Source organism: Solenopsis invicta, chromosome 16 (genome assembly GCF_016802725.1).
Source record: "Solenopsis invicta isolate M01_SB chromosome 16, UNIL_Sinv_3.0, whole genome shotgun sequence".
NCBI lineage: Eukaryota > Metazoa > Arthropoda > Insecta > Hymenoptera > Formicidae > Solenopsis > Solenopsis invicta.
In genome coordinates this window covers 4,098,358-4,120,081 of record NC_052679.1, presented here as the reverse complement: position 1 = coordinate 4,120,081, position 21,724 = coordinate 4,098,358, and the positions used below count along the sequence as shown (strand labels likewise).

The 21,724-nt window shown below is 42.6% G+C and overlaps 1 protein-coding gene across 2 annotated transcripts; it reads left to right on the top strand.

The window, feature by feature from the left end:
• The first annotated feature begins 8 nt into the window (after positions 1-8).
• On the top strand, positions 9-21,558 carry LOC105203241 (F-box only protein 11). 2 transcript variants are annotated; one of them, XM_039458352.1, is made up of 9 exons: positions 9-396; positions 3,982-4,287; positions 4,513-5,307; positions 5,557-6,409; positions 6,506-6,726; positions 7,068-7,286; positions 7,369-7,576; positions 7,675-7,849; positions 19,137-21,558. In XM_039458352.1, exons 1-8 carry the CDS (start codon positions 306-308, stop codon positions 7,802-7,804), a joined length of 2,823 nt encoding a protein of 940 aa, XP_039314286.1. In that variant the 5' UTR covers positions 9-305; the 3' UTR covers positions 7,805-7,849; positions 19,137-21,558. The 2 variants fall into 2 exon arrangements, with proteins under 2 accessions (XP_039314286.1, XP_025988764.1); XM_026132979.2 differs by lacking the exon at positions 19,137-21,558 and having other exon boundaries at positions 7,675-9,441.
• Positions 21,559-21,724: the final 166 nt, after the last annotated feature.

The window sequence follows — 21,724 nt, the reverse complement described above, 5'->3', positions numbered from 1 at the left end:
GGCCGCCATGCACGGTGGTAGTGTCGCTATTGTGTAGTGCATCCTAAGCTTTTGGCAGCTTCTGCCGTGGGCGTCCGCCGAACACGGCACCGCGGCGGTTGCCCCACTGCCGGGGAAGGTGCTTGACGCGTCCTCGCATACGAGAAGTGCGACGAGCCGCGATCGACAGCGGAGGAACAGGAGAGGCAGGAGGTGGGGGAGGAGGTGGTAGAGCAGTAGCAGCAGCAGGAGGAGGAGGAGGACAACGACGGCAACGAGGACGGACACGAGGACGACCGCCGACGAGGGCCGCCGACGACACGAAGATGCCGAGCGCGTCGTTTTCGTCGTCTACGCGCGGCTACCCGCGGAGGTCGCGTCGGAAAAACAGGAACAACGGTCTCGTGCTGAGAACGGGTAAGCCGAGCGTGCGAGCGAGCGAGCGAGCGAGTAAGCGAATGAGCGAGCGAGCGCGACGAGGAAGGAGCGAGTGAACGAACGAACGAACGAACGAACGAGCGTACGAGTGAACGAAGAGGGAGCGAGCGAGCGAGCAGACGGACGGACAAAGACGGGGACGAGAGTCCAGGATCTCGTCGGCCGCGATGCCGTCGCCTCTGCTTCGATCTCTCCCCTTTCGTCTCGTCGAAACGCCGTTGTGTCCCGCGATCCCGAGGGTGCTGTCCGGACTCGGCGGCCTCCGCCATCTCCATCGTTGTTGCCTTTGTTCCTCGGTCTGCGTATGCACACACGCGTATCGCGTTTCCTGCTCTCTCGCCCTCGCTCCGCGCTCTATCCGCCCATTTCTCCACGATTTCTTTCTCCGACGCCTTTCTCTCCCACGATCCTCGCGTTCCCTAGCTCCCTTCCGAAATCTCGCTCTCTCGCTCTCGGAACGACTTGGTATTTGTTGGGAAGGCACTTAAAGAGGTGACCTCATACTCTCTGTCCGCGTCCGCAGAGAAAAATAGAAGAGAAGTCGAGAATCAGGTGAACTGTTACATAGATTTGAGATTGGTAAGAAACAGTCTGTTCTAAACATTCGCTAACCGCTGCCTGCTAATTTGGTGTCTAGCTGTTCCGAGTATTTCTACGCGTCGTCGCAGCTAAGGTTAGGTAGCGTCGAATGTGCGCTCGATGTGGCAAAACTCCGCTCCGATGTCAATCGGAGCGACGCGGCTTGGGTCGCACAGCTGCAACGACAAAGGGACTCCGGGCAGTGTAGCAGCTGAAGGAGGCATCTTACATTAAGATGACATTCGTGCGTTTGACAGTGCGAACGTCAGTGCTGTCAGCCGTGCCCGATTGTTCGACTCCCCGGACCGCGCGGGGCTGCTCGTGTCCGTGTCCGCGAATCGCTTTTCGGATTTGCGGGCAATTTTCGATTGGCAGCTACTAACGGCCATATTGCTCTTCGATATTTGTGAATAATTTCTGATTGGCGGCTGCGCGTCCACGGGGAACGACACGGTCGCGGACCCGGAAGGTTGCGACACTTTTTATTTTTTATTTTTATTTTATTTTTCCTCCCCTTCCCGCGACGAGTCGCGAAACACGGTGGATCTCTCGCAGTGCCGCGGGTGCCGTCCGGCAATAGTGATAGTATAAACAATCGTGTGCATACGGAGCGCCGTTTAAATCGCCGGATCCCATCAGCCTTGAATGAGCGCGAATCGTCAAATCGCAAAGTCCGCTTTGCGGAGGCACGCGATGCGGAGGAGAGTGAGCTAGCGAAACGCGGGGGGCGGGAGGAGGGGACGGTGGGTGATCCCCGTTGCAATAACATGTATCACGGGGCCGAGTGTGTCTCCGGGCTATAATATAATAAGGGTTGAACGACCCCACCGGCGATACCGTCGCCGCCGGGCGAACGCGACGACCCTTATTGCAACGCGATATCGCGATCGCGAGAGCAAAGTCCCGCGCTCTCCGTTGGAGAACGTTTGCTTTTGTGCGTGAGCGGTACCACCAACCATACGTCCCGATCGTATTGATTCGCGATCCGTCCGCTTCGCGATCAATCCGCCGGAATGCTGGCTCTGGAGTCGCAGCCCATCCCCGCGTTCTTCTTTTTTATCTCTTTCCCTTCTCTCTCTCTCTCTCTCTCTCTCTCTCTCTCTCTCTCTCTCCCTCCCTCCCTTCCACCCCCTTTCTCTCCTCTCTCTTGTTTCCGAATCGCCAGCGATCCGGCTGGAACGCGGCGCAGCTTGCGAGATACACGTCGATCGGTGCCGAATTTTCCGGTGGTCCGAAAGAGGGGAGAGAGCGGCTGAGGAAGAAGCGTGAGAGAGAGAGAGGGAGGAGGAGAGCAGAAGCGAGAGAACAAACAGAGGCAGAATGGGAGGACGAGTGAGCAAATATTCTTGAGACCGTTACAATTTTGATATTCATATCAAATATTTGGGGAGATTTAATCGCTATTTAAATTATTGTCGCGTCAAGATAATACTTGAAACTCTTACACGTGTTAAAAGCAATGTATATTCTCTTTGAGAATTATACATTAAATATCAATTAATTAAACTCAAGTGGCAATTACATGACATGCAGATTAACGCTCGAGTATTCGGATATTTGGATTTGTTAAAGCGAGATAGATTAGATAAGAATAAAAAAATGATGTCATCCGACAGAATTCTGCTGTCGGTGTAACCGTAACAGGTGCTCGCGATTCTTAAGATCTCCGGGGAGTTAAATCGCCCACGGTGTTTCTCTTCGGAAGACAAAACATTTAAAGGAGCTTTTTTGCAGAAGGAGAGGAAAAAAAGTGATGAAGGGGGGAGGAGGATGAAGAGGAGGAGGGAGGAGCCGACGTCGGTTACGCGGCATCGGCGCCGCCGCCGCCGCCGCCGCCGGTGCGTCTCGAGTGACGAACTGCCGGTGTGTGCTCCACTTTCGCGAGAGGACTCGGCGAGTGTGACCCGGAAACCGTGATCGAGAGTAGATCCTCGGGGCCCCCCCCCCGAAATCGACGGTGGCATTCTCGTGGATCCCACGAGCAGCGCCCTCCCGTGCTCGCGCTGCGCGCTGTCCACCGCGCGCGTGTGTGTGTGTGTGTGTGTGTGTGTGTGCATGCGTGCTGTCGGCAGCGGCCAGCTAGAAAGTGAAACGTCAAGGCGCTGTTTACGGAACGGAACGGAGCCGTGCGCGATGACGACTCGCTCGCGTGGTGTCCGTGATGTCTACGCGATAATGATTCGCCGATGAATGGAGAGAGATGGTCGGGGGCCGTCAATGGGCTTCTGTCAATGGGGGCTTGTGCTCCGCTAGCCATCTAACGTAAATTTCGGACTCGCGACAACGCAGACCGCGTTAGACAAAACGTATCGCGTTTGTGCTCACGAGTTCCGTTAATCGTGTTACACGGAAACGCGTTATTGGGAAAGGTACGCGCGACGCACTGATGTCCTATTGTACGACACGCACTCTTTGACTTCGTAGTTTTCGACGTATTTAAAGAGGATTCGAAACGGCAACTCATGCGTGTCATTTTCGTTGTTCGTGATTTCGTCATTGCACACATTGATGTGTAATTAGATTTGCATAATGTCAACAATTACATTGTGGTACATGTAATCGCAGCGTTGCTCTCTATTAACAGATTCTGCGGGCCTGCGACATTATATTATCTCATTTATGCCGCGATATTTGTAAAACAAGGTCACCTTGTGTCACCATGCAAATTTCTCTAATGGTCTCTGGCTCACTTTAAATTATGCAGCAGATAGCGAATGTTTGCACATGTGGTTACAAATATGCCTTTTATTTTCAAGCTGTATTAATATGTTATACAAGACTGTTTATGCTCACACTGAGAATGTATATTAGAGAGAGAGGCTGCTTTCTATACCTCAAATTAAATTTCTAGAAATCTGCGGACAGACAAGAATGAAAAAACCTCCTTTTCTAAAATGATTATCTTTCTTTTTAGAGAACTTGCAGAGATTTTTTAAAAAAGCTTTGCTGCTTTCCTTTCTTCTAATGATCACATTTTGTTTTTAGCCGAGCTAGTCGAGCTGCCATGTCCAACGTCCAATCTGCACATTTCAACAGCAGCTGGCGGTGGAGTCGGCGGAAGTGGTGGACGAGGCTCGTCCCCTAGTGTATCCGGAGTGGCCGCTCCCTCACCGTCACCTCAATTGCACTCGTCGCCGTACGATCTGAGACGCAAAAGTCCACCGCATCCCGATCCGGCGCCTGGCACGAGTTCTGCCCTTCCGCCATCGGGTGGCATTGCCGCTACCTTCGGTTCGTCGTCTCTACCAGCGAGGAAACGACCGAGACGAACGTGTTCATTGTCCACGGATGGTACGTTTCAAGGCGATTATTAACGTTTGACGAGTGTCGAATTAGAAATTGCTCTATGCGCCGAAAGAATTAGCATATAATGATAAATATATTAAAAATATTAATGCCCAGTCTAATATGCAAAAATCCTAATGGCTCATTTCTCTCGACGCATGGATCTTTAGAAATCCGATTCTGAGTTTACTGATTCCACTAAACTTCACTAACTTTGATTTCTCGCGACAGGTATAAATACAAACACTGCGGCGCATTACCTCCAGTATGAGCTACCGGATGAAGTCTTACTCACGATATTCAATTACCTTATGGAGCAAGATCTTTGTCGTGTCTCGCAAGTCTGCAAGCGTTTCCAAGTGATTGCGAATGACACGGAACTGTGGAAGTCGTTGTATCAACAAGTCTATGAATATGATCTGCCGTTGTTCAATCCAGCGCCGTGTAAATTCGAATTTGTCTCACCGGACGATTCCGAGTACCAGAATCCGTGGAAGGAGAGTTTTAGGCAACTATACAGAGGCGTACACGTGCGACCTGGCTTTCAGGATTTAAAGTTTAAAGGCCGCAATCTGCCGTATTTCAACACGGTTCAGGGTGCACTGGACTACGTCGACGAGTACAGAAGCAACAGCAGCGCCTCGACGAACAGCGGCACTACAGCTGCGGGCGGGCAGGGTTGTTGTAATAGCAATTCACAAACGAGTGGGGAAGATACTTCGACACAGCACTTAGTTTTTCTACATGCTGGCACATATAGAGGCGAATTTCTTGTGATCGACAGTGATGTAGCATTGATTGGTGCCGCGCCGGGAAATGTCGCAGAGTCTGTCATTCTAGAACGAGAGAGCGAGTCGACGGTTATGTTTGTAGAGGGTGCAAAACGCGCTTACGCCGGGCATCTCACGTTAAAATTCACGCCCGACGTCACGAGTACGGTACCCCATCACAAGCACTATTGTTTGGAAGTTGGTGAAAATTGCAGTCCTACTGTCGACCACTGCATCATCAGAAGTTCAAGTGTCGGTAAGTGCACGCTTAATGCTTTAAATAAATCCATTACCATTTAAAATTACCCTGTAAAGAAAATTGGAATATACCTTTATGATTTTATAATAAAATTTAATTATTTATAATAAAATGATTATAAGATTTATGATTATTCAATGTATCACAAAGACTGAAGCAATTTATCTTCAATATTTCTACTTTATTCGATATACAATGCAAATGAATGTGGCAATTTTATTTATCATACATATTTTCAATTTTCAGTTGGTGCAGCGGTCTGCGTGTCGGGCATGGGTGCCAATCCGTTAGTGAAGAATTGTGACATATCGGATTGCGAGAATGTCGGATTGTACGTGACCGACTACGCTCAGGGTACATACGAGGACAACGAGATCTCGCGGAATGCCCTCGCTGGCATCTGGGTGAAGAATTACGCGAATCCTATCATGCGACGGAATCACATTCATCACGGTCGCGATGTAGGAATATTCACGTTCGATAACGGACTCGGTTACTTCGAGGCCAACGACATTCACAATAATCGGATAGCAGGTTTTGAGGTGAAAGCTGGGGCTAATCCTACTGTTGTTCACTGCGAGATTCATCACGGTCAGACCGGTGGCATCTATGTTCATGAAAACGGTCTAGGCCAATTTATTGACAACAAAATTCATTCGAACAATTTTGCTGGTGTATGGATTACATCGAATTCGAACCCAACTATACGTCGGAACGAAATATACAATGGCCATCAAGGTGGAGTGTACATATTCGGCGAAGGTAGAGGTTTGATTGAGCACAACAATATCTACGGCAATGCACTAGCTGGCATACAAATCAGAACAAACTCGGATCCGATCGTCCGACACAATAAGATACATCATGGTCAGCACGGCGGCATTTACGTGCACGAAAAGGGCCAAGGTTTGATAGAAGAAAACGAGGTGTATGCTAATACCTTGGCAGGCGTGTGGATCACAACGGGTTCGACGCCGGTTTTAAGGCGAAATCGAATTCATAGTGGCAAACAAGTTGGTGTGTATTTTTATGACAATGGTCATGGGAAATTGGAGGACAATGATATTTTCAATCATTTGTATTCAGGAGTACAAATAAGGTAATTTTCACTTTGTAAAAGGTTGTAGCTTATTATTAGTAATTTTGGATATGGGTTAATATAAGAATCGACTGAAAATGCGTGTTGCTTCTCCAGGACTGGCAGTAATCCGGTAATACGCGGTAATAAGATATGGGGAGGACAAAACGGTGGCGTTCTAGTGTATAATAGCGGCTTAGGCTTACTCGAACAAAATGAGATTTTTGACAACGCAATGGCTGGTGTCTGGATTAAGACTGACAGCAATCCAACTCTTAAAAGGAACAAAATATACGATGGACGAGACGGCGGAATCTGTATATTTAACGGGGGCAAAGGTAAAGACGTTCTCTCTTTTTAGCGAAATTTTGGTAATTGACTAACAATAAATATCGCATAAACAGCAAAATTTTTTAAAAATTTATACTTTTTCTTGAAATATTCAGTTAAATACATTTTCCTGTTTTTACTAAAATTGATACTGACTAAAGAAAGCTTCATACAATCAAAGTAATTGCAAGTAATCAAACATAATTATTCCAATTTAAAAATTAATGATAATTTTATAATCTTTAAACTTTTATCACAAAGAATACAATAAAAATGAAGAAATTTCTGCATGTAGATGTAATAAACGCATTTAAAAGAACAGAATTGTGATTTGTGCGTTTTGATACAGGTATTTTAGAGGAAAATGACATATTTCGCAACGCGCAAGCAGGCGTGCTTATATCAACGCAATCGCAGCCGATTCTAAGGAGGAACCGGATTTTCGATGGTTTGGCAGCTGGCGTCGAAATAACTAACAACGCCACCGCTACCCTGGAATTCAATCAAATATTCAATAATCGATTCGGCGGTCTGTGTCTGGCAAGCGGGGTGCAACCGACGACTAGAGGTAAATACTCATTTCCGGTGACCAGCCGCCGGCGCTTCTAAATAAAGAATTATCGCACGCTCTTCTTTCTCTTGTTTTTTAGGCAATAAAATATTTAATAATCAAGACGCGGTAGAGAAAGCGGTTGGGAATGGCCAATGTTTATACAAAATCTCTTCGTACACTTCCTTTCCCATGCACGACTTCTATCGTTGTCAAACGTGCAACACAACGGATCGGAACGCGATATGCGTTAACTGTATAAAAACTTGTCACGCTGGCCACGACGTAGAATTCATCAGACACGATCGGTGAGCTCGCACAAGCTTGACTTCGTGCATTATCTAAACCCGCATTTGCTGTAAATGAAGTAATCATAATGTAATCGTGTGCATATTAATATTTCTAGATTCTTTTGCGATTGCGGTGCCGGAACATTGAGCAATCAGTGTCAGCTGCAGGGTGAGCCTACGCAAGATACGGATACGTTGTACGATAGTGCGGCGCCCATGGAATCGCATACACTTATGGTCAACTAGGAACTAACCTAAAATAATTTAAACAATCAAACAATGTTTAGAACCGTAAGTAAAATCTATTGCCGAGTTCTTTATTATGATTTTTGCTTCATATCGTCGATTATATCGTGATTGTTATTCTTTAAAGAAATTCTATTACGATAATTTTATTTCTGTTATTAGTACGTGATATATTACAGTGTAATATAATTCACGCAAACCGTATGTATGTGCCAGTAATATTATTTTAACTATAATATTATAATATTACTGTCACATTTATCTTTCTTATCAAAATTGCCATTATTTGTCACTCATAATTTGCCTTAATTTTTACGAGGATATATTCCATTTTCATATTTATTGTATGATATTACGCAAGGGTAATATAATTTTTTACGAAGATAAATTATTTATCCACTAATTTATATACACCTTGAGAGCATCTAATTGGATTGGTTATTTTTTTCTAAGTCTATTAAAATTGATTATTGCAAAAGGACCTGTATTAGTTTTATTACAAGTGTTATTTATCTTTAATTAATTCTTGTTAAGGATTTTTAAAAGAAATGGTTGTTTCGTTCTGTGGTCAAAGATAATAAAGAATTCGGCAATCGAATTGCCAAGAAGGCGATAGTAATAAAATAACAAAGAAAGCCCTCATATGTGTAAAACATACAGTATCATATTAGGTATATCAAATTAATTTAAATGTGTAAACGAGGGAAACGCTAGGCTAATCGTAAATCGAACTTTTCACGTGACCCTTTTTATCGAGGTTCTACTATCCTTAAAATCTTCATATAACAAGGAAGTGCAGTGCTGTAAAAACAAAAGGGAGAAGGAAGAAAAACATGTGTATACGCCATAATGACACTCAACGCCTCGTAATACGCCCTAACGAACTGCTTAAAACTCTAACATGGAAACCGCGATAACGTAGATAAGACGAATGTGTAAGTTCGCACAGTGTGAAACAATGTATCCGGAATGTAAATTGTGTAAATCGAACGCAAAACAGTAGTAACGCTGAGAGCGGATAATACAGTCGTGTTATCTACTTTACAGTAGCATCAATCCACAATGAAAGAACGTAAAGCATAAATAAGTATAAATAAAATTTGCACTCGACAATTAATAAAAAGACTTCATCCAATGTATAAAAAGGAACGCGAGCAGTACATATATCGAATACTGCACTCGGAATTGCAAAGCTGAAAATCTTAAATTATTTCACCAACAAAAAAAAAGTAAAGGACTGTAAACCAACGGGTCACACGTCACGATCATTTACGTATTATCAAGTGCAACTTCGTTGATGAACGACCTGTCGAATCTATACGGTACAAATCTTGAGGAAGTAATGTGAGACGGAAGACGAACGAAAAGGCCGGGAAACACTACGAAGATCTGCAAGACACACCGGAACAAATGTCTAAAATATGTGATATACAAAACTCACACAGGTGGAATAATCAAAATAAAAGTAAACGTGCTGCTAATTTTTCGACTTAAACATACCTCGTAATTAATGCGTAATAATTCCATTAATCGCGAAATGGTGAATTATGTGATGGTCCTAAGTTGCCCTCCTAAGTGCGGGCGAAAGTGCATAATACGGATGAGATAAAAACTAAATTAAAATCATAAAAAGAAAAGAGTGGAAAAAAAAGAATGCGTACACGCGGGAACGTACGGTGTATACCAGTGAAAAAAAAGAAACAAAAACGGAAGCACGGTTAAGCGTTCGAAATAGAAAATGTACTGTCTAAGGAACAGTTTTTAAAAAGTAATCTCGAATTTTTCAGAGTAATCAGATTTTTTTAATTATTACGTTAGTGAGTAAAAGAAGTCTAATTATCTTATTCTAACACGTAATTTTTCTGGGAGCGGCGAGCGCGCTCCCGTGCGAAGAAAGGAAGCGCCTATTAGCAATATAATTTTAGACCGAAATCATTTTTATTTACGCAAAATGGTATACATATATAGGGATAAGTAGAGAGGAGCGGACTGTCGTGAGGCATCATTATTGTGACTTTTGTTCGGAATTTAACAACGTAATTCGTTATTCTATGTGTATATTCTGTGGTATTTTTTGTATGTCGTGTACGGCAAAGAGGCGTACGAAAATTGCCTTTCAGCTTACAGACTCAGGAGGATAATATATAGATGCAAGTATATATATTTATATATATGTATGTGTGCGTGTGTGTGTGTGTGTGTGTGTGTTTGTACACATATATAAATATATATAGTGCTGTATAGCTCAGACTGAACAGTTTTACTTGTCGAACAAAAAATTCGGTTTATTTTCGGGATCCCGAAAATATACTAAGAATTTTGAGTGAAAAAAATCTCTGATATATATATATATATATATATATATATATATATATATATATATATATACATATACATATACATATACATACATACACATACATGTATGTATGTATGTATATATGTATGTATGTATGTATGTATGTATGTATGTATGTATGTATGTATGTACATATATATGTATGTATGTATGTACATATATATGTATAGCAGAGATATTTTATATACATTCAGTTACCTTGAGATTAAATTTATCTTTTGCAGACTATATTAAAGATATATATATATATATATATATATATATATATATATATATATATACATACACACAACATATACATGATATGTATACATCTACGAATAGTGAATGGGAGAAGATATTAAGTGAAAGGCATTTTTCACGCAACATGTCGCATTAAACTTTAAAGAGGGGAAAAGTGAGATGTATATCAAATCTGGGTGATTCTTGAGTGATATATTGTATTGATCTGTTGTTTTGTTTAATAATTGTTCATTTGACGAAAGTGGATCCTTTTCTGTTTGACGTTTGAAGCGGAGAAACTGCAGAAGAATGCGGCGATGCAACGAGAGACACAATTCGCACAATTAAATTATGAATATTGCAATTGTAATACGTTCCGGACGCGCACTTACAAATAAAGCGTCGTCTACAATCAACAGTCGTTACGATGTTACGACGTTGCGACGAACCAATCAAAGAAGAAAAAATTATATATTTTCTCTTTTGATTGGTTCGTCGCAGAGTCGTAACATCTTAACGATACTGTATAATAACTGTATTGTAGACGCCGCTTAACATGTTCTTTTTTTCTTTCGCGATATTATCGATTAGAGCTTACGCCGCTCTCTAAATTGGACGTGTCACCATAAAAATTTATTTATCAAATTATTTATCGGATTGTATAAATTATTGATTGAATTTGAACACTGGATGTTCTGCGTTATTCTTGGACCAAGTTATTTTATTGTGTATACATGGCATGTGTTGCAGAGTTATATGTAAATGTAAATACATTTTTTCTTTAATTTTTTTTTTTTTTTTTTTTTTTTTCGAAATTGTTGAGACGGAAAGAAAATTCGCGTGCACACGTACACGCGCGTCTGCATTCTTCATCTCTCCTCCGAGGGAGAATAAAACGAAACCCTCGGAGGTATAAATTTATCATCGTCCATGCGGAGCCGTTTTTCCCCCCGAATACGCGAGGGGAGCATTTTTCTGCGATTTCTACCCTCTCACATACACAGCGAGAGAAGGAACTTCCCCGTCACACAGCGAAACTGTCACTGCTGCCATCTATGCAGCGATTCAACGGGACTTGTTTAAATCTACTGACGTTGAAATTGAATATTGTACAAAATTTTTCCGTTGACAAGCAATTGTGGTTTCGTTTATCATTACAACAAGATGATTCGTGATACGGCTTCTGCGAAAGACTCTCCAGAAATATCGGACTGATGAAAAGATGTAGCAAAAGTGCTTCGAGAACGCGCTAATTATTTCGTAAGTAGAACAAACAAAATTGTAAAAGGTTATATCGAACAAAATTCCACGCCGTCTCTCCCAGCAATTGTCTTTTTGCTGTCCATAATATAACAACTAACGAAACTCTCACTGGCGACAGTGACAAATTCGGCTGTGTCGACGAATTCTTTTTCTCCGCGCAGTTCCCCAAGTATGTATGTTGAGTAATGTTTCGAACACATTGTTTTTGCGCAGCAGCCGTGTATATATGTATGTACGTGTAGGACGAGGCGGTAACCAAGCGGCGAGCGATTCGTGGACTCGTATAATAACTTCCCGACTGCTTCCACACTCCGCCTGCTCGAGCGTACGCGTTTTACGGCTTACACCCTCGTGACCTAAAACTCCAAAAAAAAAGGGGGAAAAACGAGGAAAGAGGGAACGAAGGAACATGTACACATACACACGCACTAGACGCGAGAGATAGGTAAAAATAGATTTGCGCAAAGAGAACTTCCACATACAACATACATCACACACAATAAACACGGTGGGTCGAGAATTTCATATTCGGCTGCGGCACGATTCCAGTGTTTCTCTGTTTCTAGTTGTTGAATGTATTAGAGATAAGACTCGATCACAGAGCAATAGCAAAACCCCATCCCCCGCCCTGCTTTCCTCCCCCCCCCCTTTCACCACCCGTCCATCCAGTTGTGTTTGTCAATTTCACAGTTCCGCGTGTAAGATCCGCTGACGCTAAATAGAGCTTTATCGCACGTTCCCACCAAAGTGACGATTTCACGTTTGCGAAATTTTGAGAGTAAGAAGAGCGCGAGAGCACCTCGCAATAGAAAAGAAAAAAAAAACGGAAGGGGCAAAATGAAAAACCGTTCGGTGTCGTAACGAGAATGAGTTCTAGGCATGAGGCATAAGCGACAAAAATGCAAAACAACGTCGCAATTACGTCGATTATGCGTGCCGGATTGTCGAACTAATCGGCTTAGTTACGAGCAATGAGCGCGTTTCGCATAAAGTCTCGAAGCCCCGTAATGCTGTACGATAAAACATTTGGACGCCGATTATCCCGAACAGATTCTCCCGGACGACTGACGTTCATTTAAAAAAAATGCAAGACAAAATTTTTATTTTATATTCCATTGAAATATTTTTTTACTTTTTATGATTTTTATATTTATACGAAATATTTATGTTCAAATTTATATGAATATTTTTATATCACATGATTGTTTTTTTTGTATTTGTTGCTTTTAATACTATACCTTGTTTATATTTTTTTACACGTGAAAATTTTGCACAGGTAATCAATAACAGATACGTTATGTAGGTCTCTCCTCTCTTTCTCTTTCTCTCATTTTATATCCGGATAATCGGCGTCTCGCCATATACAGGGTGCCTAACTCGAATTATTTGAAAGTATCTTTGTTCAGAGATACAAAAAAAAAAGATATCACGGGCAGTCACAAATTTTGTTTTTTTTTTTTTTCGAGGGTGCAACGTAAACACGATATATCTATCAACGTTGCGCAAAACGAGATTAATCGGCCTTGATTCATCGGTCTCTCTTCATCGCGACTCTTCAATCGCTCCATTCCACAAAAAGTCTGTACTTGCACCACCAAGTATTGGCTCTCTCGATTTTCCGTCAGCAAGTACTTGCCATTATTACGTTAGTTGCCATAGCCCCATACCGGTGCGGTAGAGAAGCTAGATAGATTAAGAGCACACGAAAATTGTTGTGCAAACACACGGATCCGCAAAAATCAGTAGAAGTACGTATATAGAGTGTAAATATTAACTTGATCATTCTATACATATATATATATATATACAGATATATATACATAACGTATTGATTGCACTATATAAAAAAATATATTATTGTCGATTATAATTTTTATTTTTTTATCCTTTATTGTTAATTTATGTATCTTTTTCGTTTTATCAGGATGTCGGGACGAAATGTGTTCGATTTATCGAATTGCGTTTCCCTTCGCACCTAGGTAGGGTAGAGGGAGAAAACGAGAAGGAGGTCGATCGTCTTTTGTATGATCAAATAAACGATACCACCAAATAATTACCCCGTGCAAGTAGATTTCGGCCAGCCGGTTAGATTTACAGAGCGTGACGTTTAACACCGCGAGCGAACGAAATTTACCGGTACCGCGTACCGATTCGAGCGGCACGAAAGGAGAGAGGAAAGAGAGAATGGAAAATATCTCACACATTGCTCTCTCTCCCGTCGTGATCGTTCGTTTAAGACCGATTCTTTATGCGTAATAATTACGCAGTAACTAAATAACGCGCGTTAATTGACCGTTAGTTAGTAATAATCCTTTCGTATTGATTCTTTCGCAGTCGTAATTGTTATATTACACGCGGAAAATCTAAATTGTCACGTAACGTATAATATCACAATATATAAGACGACAATAAGAAAACAACAGTGCAAGAGCAGTTTTGCTCTTTGTCATTTATCTATTGTATTAAGATCGTATGCAAGGGCGACTTGTTTCGAGCAATCCACGCGCGTGGTGAGATAAATAACGTTGCGCAATAAAGTGGGGTAAATTCCGTACCTCAGCGAACATAATTTCGTCTTTAATATTTTTCTACAGCACGTACGTAATTTATCATCTTTTTTTAAATAATTATTTACCGTGTTTCAAAATTACCAGAAATAAATTCGCATTTCTACACGAAATCCTCGACTACGGAAAAATTGGCCTTCGATCGATCGAGACGATGAATACGTTTGCGATTAAACATTATCTATCGTAAAATCGTCTGCGTCTACGATCGTTTCGTCTGCCTGCTTAAGTGCCGTGCAAGAAAAATTATTGTAACAAAAAGCGAGCGGTTTATCTTGAAAACGTCGCTTTTTTACAGTTTCGTGCTGATCAGAGATCGCGAGACCGTTGCAATTTTCACGAGATCAAATATCACTACTAGCTGCACGCGAAACTGATACCTGCGTATTTTTTTTCCTTTTTTTTTGTTATTTTTGCGACAACGGAGACGCCACGATGGCCGTAAGGTTTATTTTTCCGTATCCGCGACATCGAGAGAATTGAACTCGTTGGAGTTACACCCGGTATCAATCTCCGATGACGAGATGTGAAACGGGATCGCGATCGTATCGAATTTCAGTCGGACGAGGATTGCGTGGCGGAAAAGAAAGGGTCGTGAAGGATGGGGAAGTAGAAGAGACGAAGGATGGTTTTCGCTGATGCTGCACGATTCCGCGCGACTCTCCATAAAATGGCCTTAAAACAGTTGATGTTTAGTATACATGCGAGAAGCATTCTAATTATTATACAGATGTATCCTCGTGCAATAGGTAGAGTAGCGTAAAAATCTGCGTTTGTTTTTACAAATATATTTTTTTTTCTTTTAGAGCAACGCAAATTTTGACGCGAGTCAGAATCACGCACAAACGCACGCACGCCCTCGCGACCGATATAATTGAAAATCGCATTAAAGGATCAGAATTTTTTGCGAGATTCTTTTCAGTTCGTATTTCAACGTTCTACGATTTCTTTCCTGTTAGATAATCTCGCTAATTAAACAATTCCAATCAATGTACGGTTGCGAAGACGAGGCTATTAATTAACAAGCTTAATTCGCGAATGCGGAATTCTGAATTCCGGATCTGAGTTATGACGAGTTGGATTATGATTTATGGGAATGTAATTGCACGCGAGGGATGCGTGTGCATGTAAAGGTAAAAAAAATTCTGTTCTTCCAAGTTATATGGAAGTTTGTATTTTTCATGAATCACGGGTCGTGAAAAATACAAACGCCTCGCGAATTGAAACCGATTTAATTTCGATAAGCTCGCGAAGAATTTCGAAATAAATTTTTACGAGATTTATTTCAAATTATTTAAATTTCCGAGAATAGAAGCAGGCTGTAAAACGTAAAAGTTATGTATTTATATGTGCGATGAAATGATTGGCGTAAAATAATCCATTCTCTCTTCCGCATCGCGGAAAATTGGACTCGTTGAAACTCCACTGCTTTCGCCTTTCCCGCAAAGTGTACAATACTCAAATCTGTAAATATTATGCATGCGTGTCGCGGGGGAGAAAGGGGGGGGGGAAAGGGGTAATTTTTATGAGGGTTAAATCGAGCGGGCAGTACAGCGTGCCTTCCTGCCACCCCTGAAGGATAATCTTTCAAGATAAACCCTTCAACCCTTGACCGGAGGTGTACCCTTTTACATGTATAATACTTTCACGTGAAAGGATCATAAATTACAATGTTGAAGAAACTAATAATTTACAGCGGACACGATAATAATGGGATAATTGAGTAATAGATAGATCGAGATCGATAACGTATCAGGTTTCTCGATATTTTACGGGACCGTGTCTGTGTTCTATGCTTCCGGTTAAGGCTTACGAGGCCTTTATTCGTTTCTTCGTGAGGCTCGGACGAAAAAGGAAGGAGGACAGAAACTGTTATCACCACTTTCACGCTTATTACATTGTAAGAACGAAGATAAAGTGAGGGGGGGGGGGAGAAGGACTATTGTCACCACTTTCGCATTTATTACGTCGTAAGCGAGCGAGCGAGGGCTCCGCGATGGAACGAATATAAATTCAACGATAATTTAATCGAGCTCAGCGCAGTGCCAATTCGTTTAACCCTCCGATGGATTTTCAGCACGTCGGAGATAACCCCGGTGCATCGTAATTTTCTTCCCTTTTCTTTCTTTTTTTTTTATTGAACGCGAAATTATAAATATTCACCGTTTTGTTCATCAGAATTTTTAAAAATGTAAAAATCCAGTTCAATACCTTGTGAGCAAATGCGTCAATTGGATTTTGCCGGAAGAAAAATATTGGCTCCAAAAGTTTGCCTAAAAATCTGCCGGTCTAAAGGCAGGCGGGCGCGAAAATCTGGGACACCCTGTGTAACATTTCCTCCTTTTTATTCGCGGGTCACGGAACGGCTCGTCGAGCTCTCGCCTTCCGCTCCCGAGGTATTAAGCTATTCGGGACTTTTCGCTATATCGCGTTTCAGATACGGTTCAACGCTAACGTCGCGGACAATACGGGGGACTTTGGGCTCGTTGAGCCCCCCTTCCCCCCCGTCCCGCCCCAGTCCGCGTTATCCCGGCATCGCGCGAAAGCTTCCTTCCACCGATGAAAATTATATTAGCCGGAACTTTGACTTCGCGGGCGGCGCGTCAGAGGGGTTAAGATGAAGCCATAATCCGGCGTAATATCCAGCGCGAATTTCAGCCGCAAAATCCGTGTTCGATGTAATCCGCGTGCACGTTAATCCCCCTTTGTTTCCGTTAAAGACTCCGAGCGCGCCAAACTTGGCGAACCGGCGATGAGGTACGAACGCGCGATTACGAGCGCCGCTTGCGCCAACGTTGATTAATCGACCGTCCAAGTATTTTTCATTCCCTCCCATTACAATACAGGCCCATGATCTGGAATGAGGCAGCTAAAATCGCTAATCGGAGTCAGTTACCCTGGATTGACCGTTCGTACCCGCGTCAATTAATAATGCTCTTTGTGATTAATTGCGTGCCCGGTGTTGCTTCGCGTGCGTTGTACAGAGGGATATACCTCCTGAAATCTATCGAGTCACCTTTCGTCTACGTGGAACTTTCCGCCGACTCGAAATGGATTTAGTCTTATAGAAAATGTCTTCATTTATCGTTAGTTTGCAAACGCGAGGTAATTTCCAGGGTGATTTCCGCCCTACCGTACGAGTTGCGTTCCGGGAAATCGCGACTAGAAAGCTCCAGTTAGACACGATCAACGTATTTAACGTTTAACTTAAATCGCCGGTCATCGTTTTCAGCTTCGCTGTCTTCATCGCGAGTAGAAACGTCGTAACCCTCTGCTGGGGTATTATAATTCTCGCTCTAGAGACGAATTGTTAACGAGAGTTAGTTGGTCAGTCGGTCAAGCGCGGTTAACAAAGTTTTCTTTATTCACCCGTATTATGTGTCTACTATGTGACTATAAACCGGGACAGCTCGAGACTCGGAATAACTTCATCAGGGCTGCACGCGGCCCTCATGGCCACTTGGAACGTTGGTCAATTATTAAACTACGATCTACTAACGTGGCGCTCGCCGGGTGATTCTTAATTCCCTGTGTGAGTGATGAAAACGTAATTATCTTCCAAAATGCTCTTTCTAAATAGAGGAATTTTGTATAAAGAAATTGGCCAAAGTATGTACATGTATACATATATATAAAATTAATGGCTGCAAGCGGGGAAAGTGTAGAAGACTCCTTACAGTTTTACTGCGACCGCCAAATTAAATTAATTAATTATTAAAATTAAGATTTCACAAGCGGGGAAAATTGCGATACCTGATATCGGAAAAAGAGAAACAGACTTTTAATATATTCTGTAAGAGAATCCTGTAGACTTAGGCTACTTTTTTTCCCATGCCTTTGCAATATATACCGGTGTTTGTAGAGCATCTTTGCACGCTTCTGGAATAGCACGTTTTTATCGATCATGCCGTAGATACGATCTAAACTGTTAATTAAACAAGACTGCCGGGCTGCGATCGATCCTAAGCTGCTTTTCTAGCAGGAGGGAAACTCGGAGTGCTAAAGCGCAAAGCGTTTCCGGTTTGGGACGAGACGAAGCGCCGCGGACTCTTCGGATAGCGCCGGGAATTGATTGCAACACGCGAGTCTCCCGCGTACATAAATAAATCGGTGCGGGCAAAAAGTTTCAGCCTTGTTCCGATTCCTATAGTATGAAGTGATTCCATCATTTACATTGTCCCCGATCGTAGTTTACAATTAAGATGATCGGTCGATTCGAAGCGAAAGGCAAATGAAAATTAATAGCGGGCCTTTAAGAAAAAGTATTACGAGGGAAAACTGATTAGCTGTATCACTTACTAATAATATTGCATCAGTTTTCATCAGTTACTGATGAAATATCGTCAGTTTATCGATACAGCTAATCAATTTTTTACACTCCCCGAAAAAGAAGGATATTCTTGTTTTGAAAATGTCGTTGCTTTCAAAATGTTAAATATTGAAACAAGATTGCATACACAGAAAAAAATTTAGTGAAATCAGGAATAAATAGTTATTGTTTCGTCAAGAAAAATGTTTTTATTATTCAATAATAATTTTCACGAATAGCGAGGAAAAAGTATTGGATAGAAAATAACATCTTCAAGCCAGGAATGAGAATTTTCTAATGTATTATTGTTAACAAAACAATAATATTATCTCTTTAGAGGGCTATTACAATATTAAAGTAAAAATATACATTTTAATGAAATTTAAGCTTATCAAATTTTTTAAAGATTAAATTATATTAAGCAAGATTATCGTTATTTTATATATAAACAAGAATATAACTTCTTGTTTATATATAAAATTATACTCTCGTTTCATACATATGAAATTATATTCTTGTTTACATATAAAACAATGATTGTTGGAGAGAATATATTAGTTTCAATTTAATACTATAATATTTAATACTATTTATTCTGCGCTTTTTCATAAGGAGGTTGAGAGAATCGGCATGATAGTTCCATCGACCACGATTTCGGACGTGCTGCGAGAAAAACAAAACAAACAAAAATACCCTTTTCTCATCGGACTACCGAACCCTTTCGGAGCAAGGAGGATATTTTTGCACGAGTCGATTTGGACAGAGGGCCTATATTTGAAGTGTCTCCTCGCGCGAACACCGAACTCGAGTTGCACCAAAAGCGAATCGATACGAGAGAATCGCCCGCGCTGATCGCTCACGCGACAGAAGGACTGTCGAGGTATATATACAGTACAATACGTACGTGTAAGTCTAGGGTAAGAAGTAACGCGATTAATGTTTCACTCCCGGCCCAACGCAGCCGCTTCCGTTCGTTGCACAAAGTGCTGTGCGCTTTCGCGTCCCTTTGGAGAACCAGGCGCTTTAAAGGGACGACGATGGGACTGACGCGAACGCGGCTGACGGCCCTGAGCGCGCCTCGCGCGTCGGGGGTGTCAATATTTTCTCGTGCAGTATACCGAATCTCTCGCGCAACACCTAAATCGTACACTTTGAGAGAGTATCTAGGAAATAGTGTATTTAGAGCGGAAACAGACGATCGATTTTGTCGCGCGCGCTGCCTTAATAATCTCGAGCGTGGAGGAAATAATTCGCCATGTTCAATGTTTCTTCTTTTTTTTTTATATTCTATTTTTGTCAATTTCTTTCATTTTTTTTCCACGCCTCGTTTCCTTTTCCACGTGATTTCGACGTGCTTCACGGAAGAGACGTTATAGTCGATAACAAAAATGATTATTTGTACATTGGTCCGATTGCCGCATATATATATGTATCACGTTTGTCGAGTTTATTTAAAAACAACGATTAATCACTATCGGTCCCTACCTTCGCCTACTTCACGCAACAATTTTTCACGAAAATAAAAGTTGGTGGAATAACGATCCTCGGCGCAACGCGAACCATTAAACCGGAGTTAATTAACCATGGCTCGCGACATAAAAGCCGAATGCATCAACGTCGTTTTACGCTCGGCTAATAGAATTACCTATCTCCGCTCGCGTTACAGTTAAAAGCTGCGCGGGCGGAGGAAGGGGGAAGGGGGGACGCGGAAAAGTCGTAAAGTCGGTCACAAAGGGTGTTTAAGGTGCGCGGAAAAACCTTGACCCTTTCGTCATAAATCACTTTCGAGCGGGTCGAGCGGGTCGCGCGGATCCGACGCGCGGCACGGCGGTGTCGCTAAATTGGCTCATTTGAGAGCGCCTAATGACGCGTACGCTCGCAAAGAGGGGCGGGGAAAAGGTTCTGGCAAACAGCCAGACGACCGCCCATTCCCGACGGCGGCCGGCGGAAGCCCTTAGAAACGCGGCTCCGGGCCGGGTCTTCAACGAGGCGGTTCGCGTGATCGCGGACCGGGGTGCACCACGACCGCCGCCCGTGTACACCGTAATAAACGGGAAGAAAAAAAAAACGCACGAATTACCATGTGTCTCGCATACCACTATACTATAACGACAGCATCGATAACGCTCTAAACGATAAGTACCTAAACGACACACCGTTTAAGCCGTATCCAACCCGTAAATCTCAACTCTAGCTGCACCAAGTGCCATAGTCCATAGGTACACGATTATGATTACATAGAACTCGATATAGCGTCAGCAGCTGATCACGAGAGAAAGCGAGCGAGAGAAAGGCAGAGAGAAAGAGAGAGAGAGAGAATGAGAAAGTGTGAGAGGGAGAGAAACAATTATTAATTGCGTGAGCAATTAGTCCTACGATTACCGTGACTGCGCTGCGGAGTGAAAGGGGGAAGAACCGAGGGTGCGAGAGCGTGAGTGAATGCGAGGAAGGTGGCGGGACGACGGTAAGCGGGAGTTGCGCTTTGCCGTCGCGACACGTGACTCGAGATCCGGCGTAACCCGGATGGAACCGGATTGCGCTCTCGAGCGTTACAGACACACCAATATATGCGACAATATACACGTTGAGATTGATTGATTTCCGGTCCGCCTGTCGCCTCCGTTACTCTGCACTACATCCCCCTCCCCTCCCAACTCCTCCGGGTACATGCATCCGTTACTGTACATTACACGCCGGCTTATTTTTCGACGCCGATAGTCTGCGATTAGATTTGCCGCTTCCACCCCCGATTTCCCGAGACTCGCGAGCTACCCCAAACATAGCCATGGTGAGAAGTTGGTAAGAGAGAAGGAGAAAAAGTATGAAAGAGAGAGAGAGAGAGTAAGAGAATACGTGTATGCATGTGTGAGAGAGAAAAGCGTGAAATAAGAATTTTCGTGGATGGAACCAGATGATGGTGCGTGACGTGACGTCTTTGCGAGAGACATTATCGAACACTTGGAACTGTAGTAACAAATTGCAATTGTATGTTGTAAACATTACTATTTCAAATATAATGCTATTATTAACAGAACATACGTTTTTGTGTCGCATGAGCGGTGGTCGACCACGCGCCGCTCTCATTTCACATCAACGAGTTACCTAAAATCCATATCAGGTGGGAAAGAAAAAGAGAGAGGAAAAAAAAAGTAAGTACCGAGGTCGCCGCCGATGCTCGCCGAACAATTGCGACGTCTCTC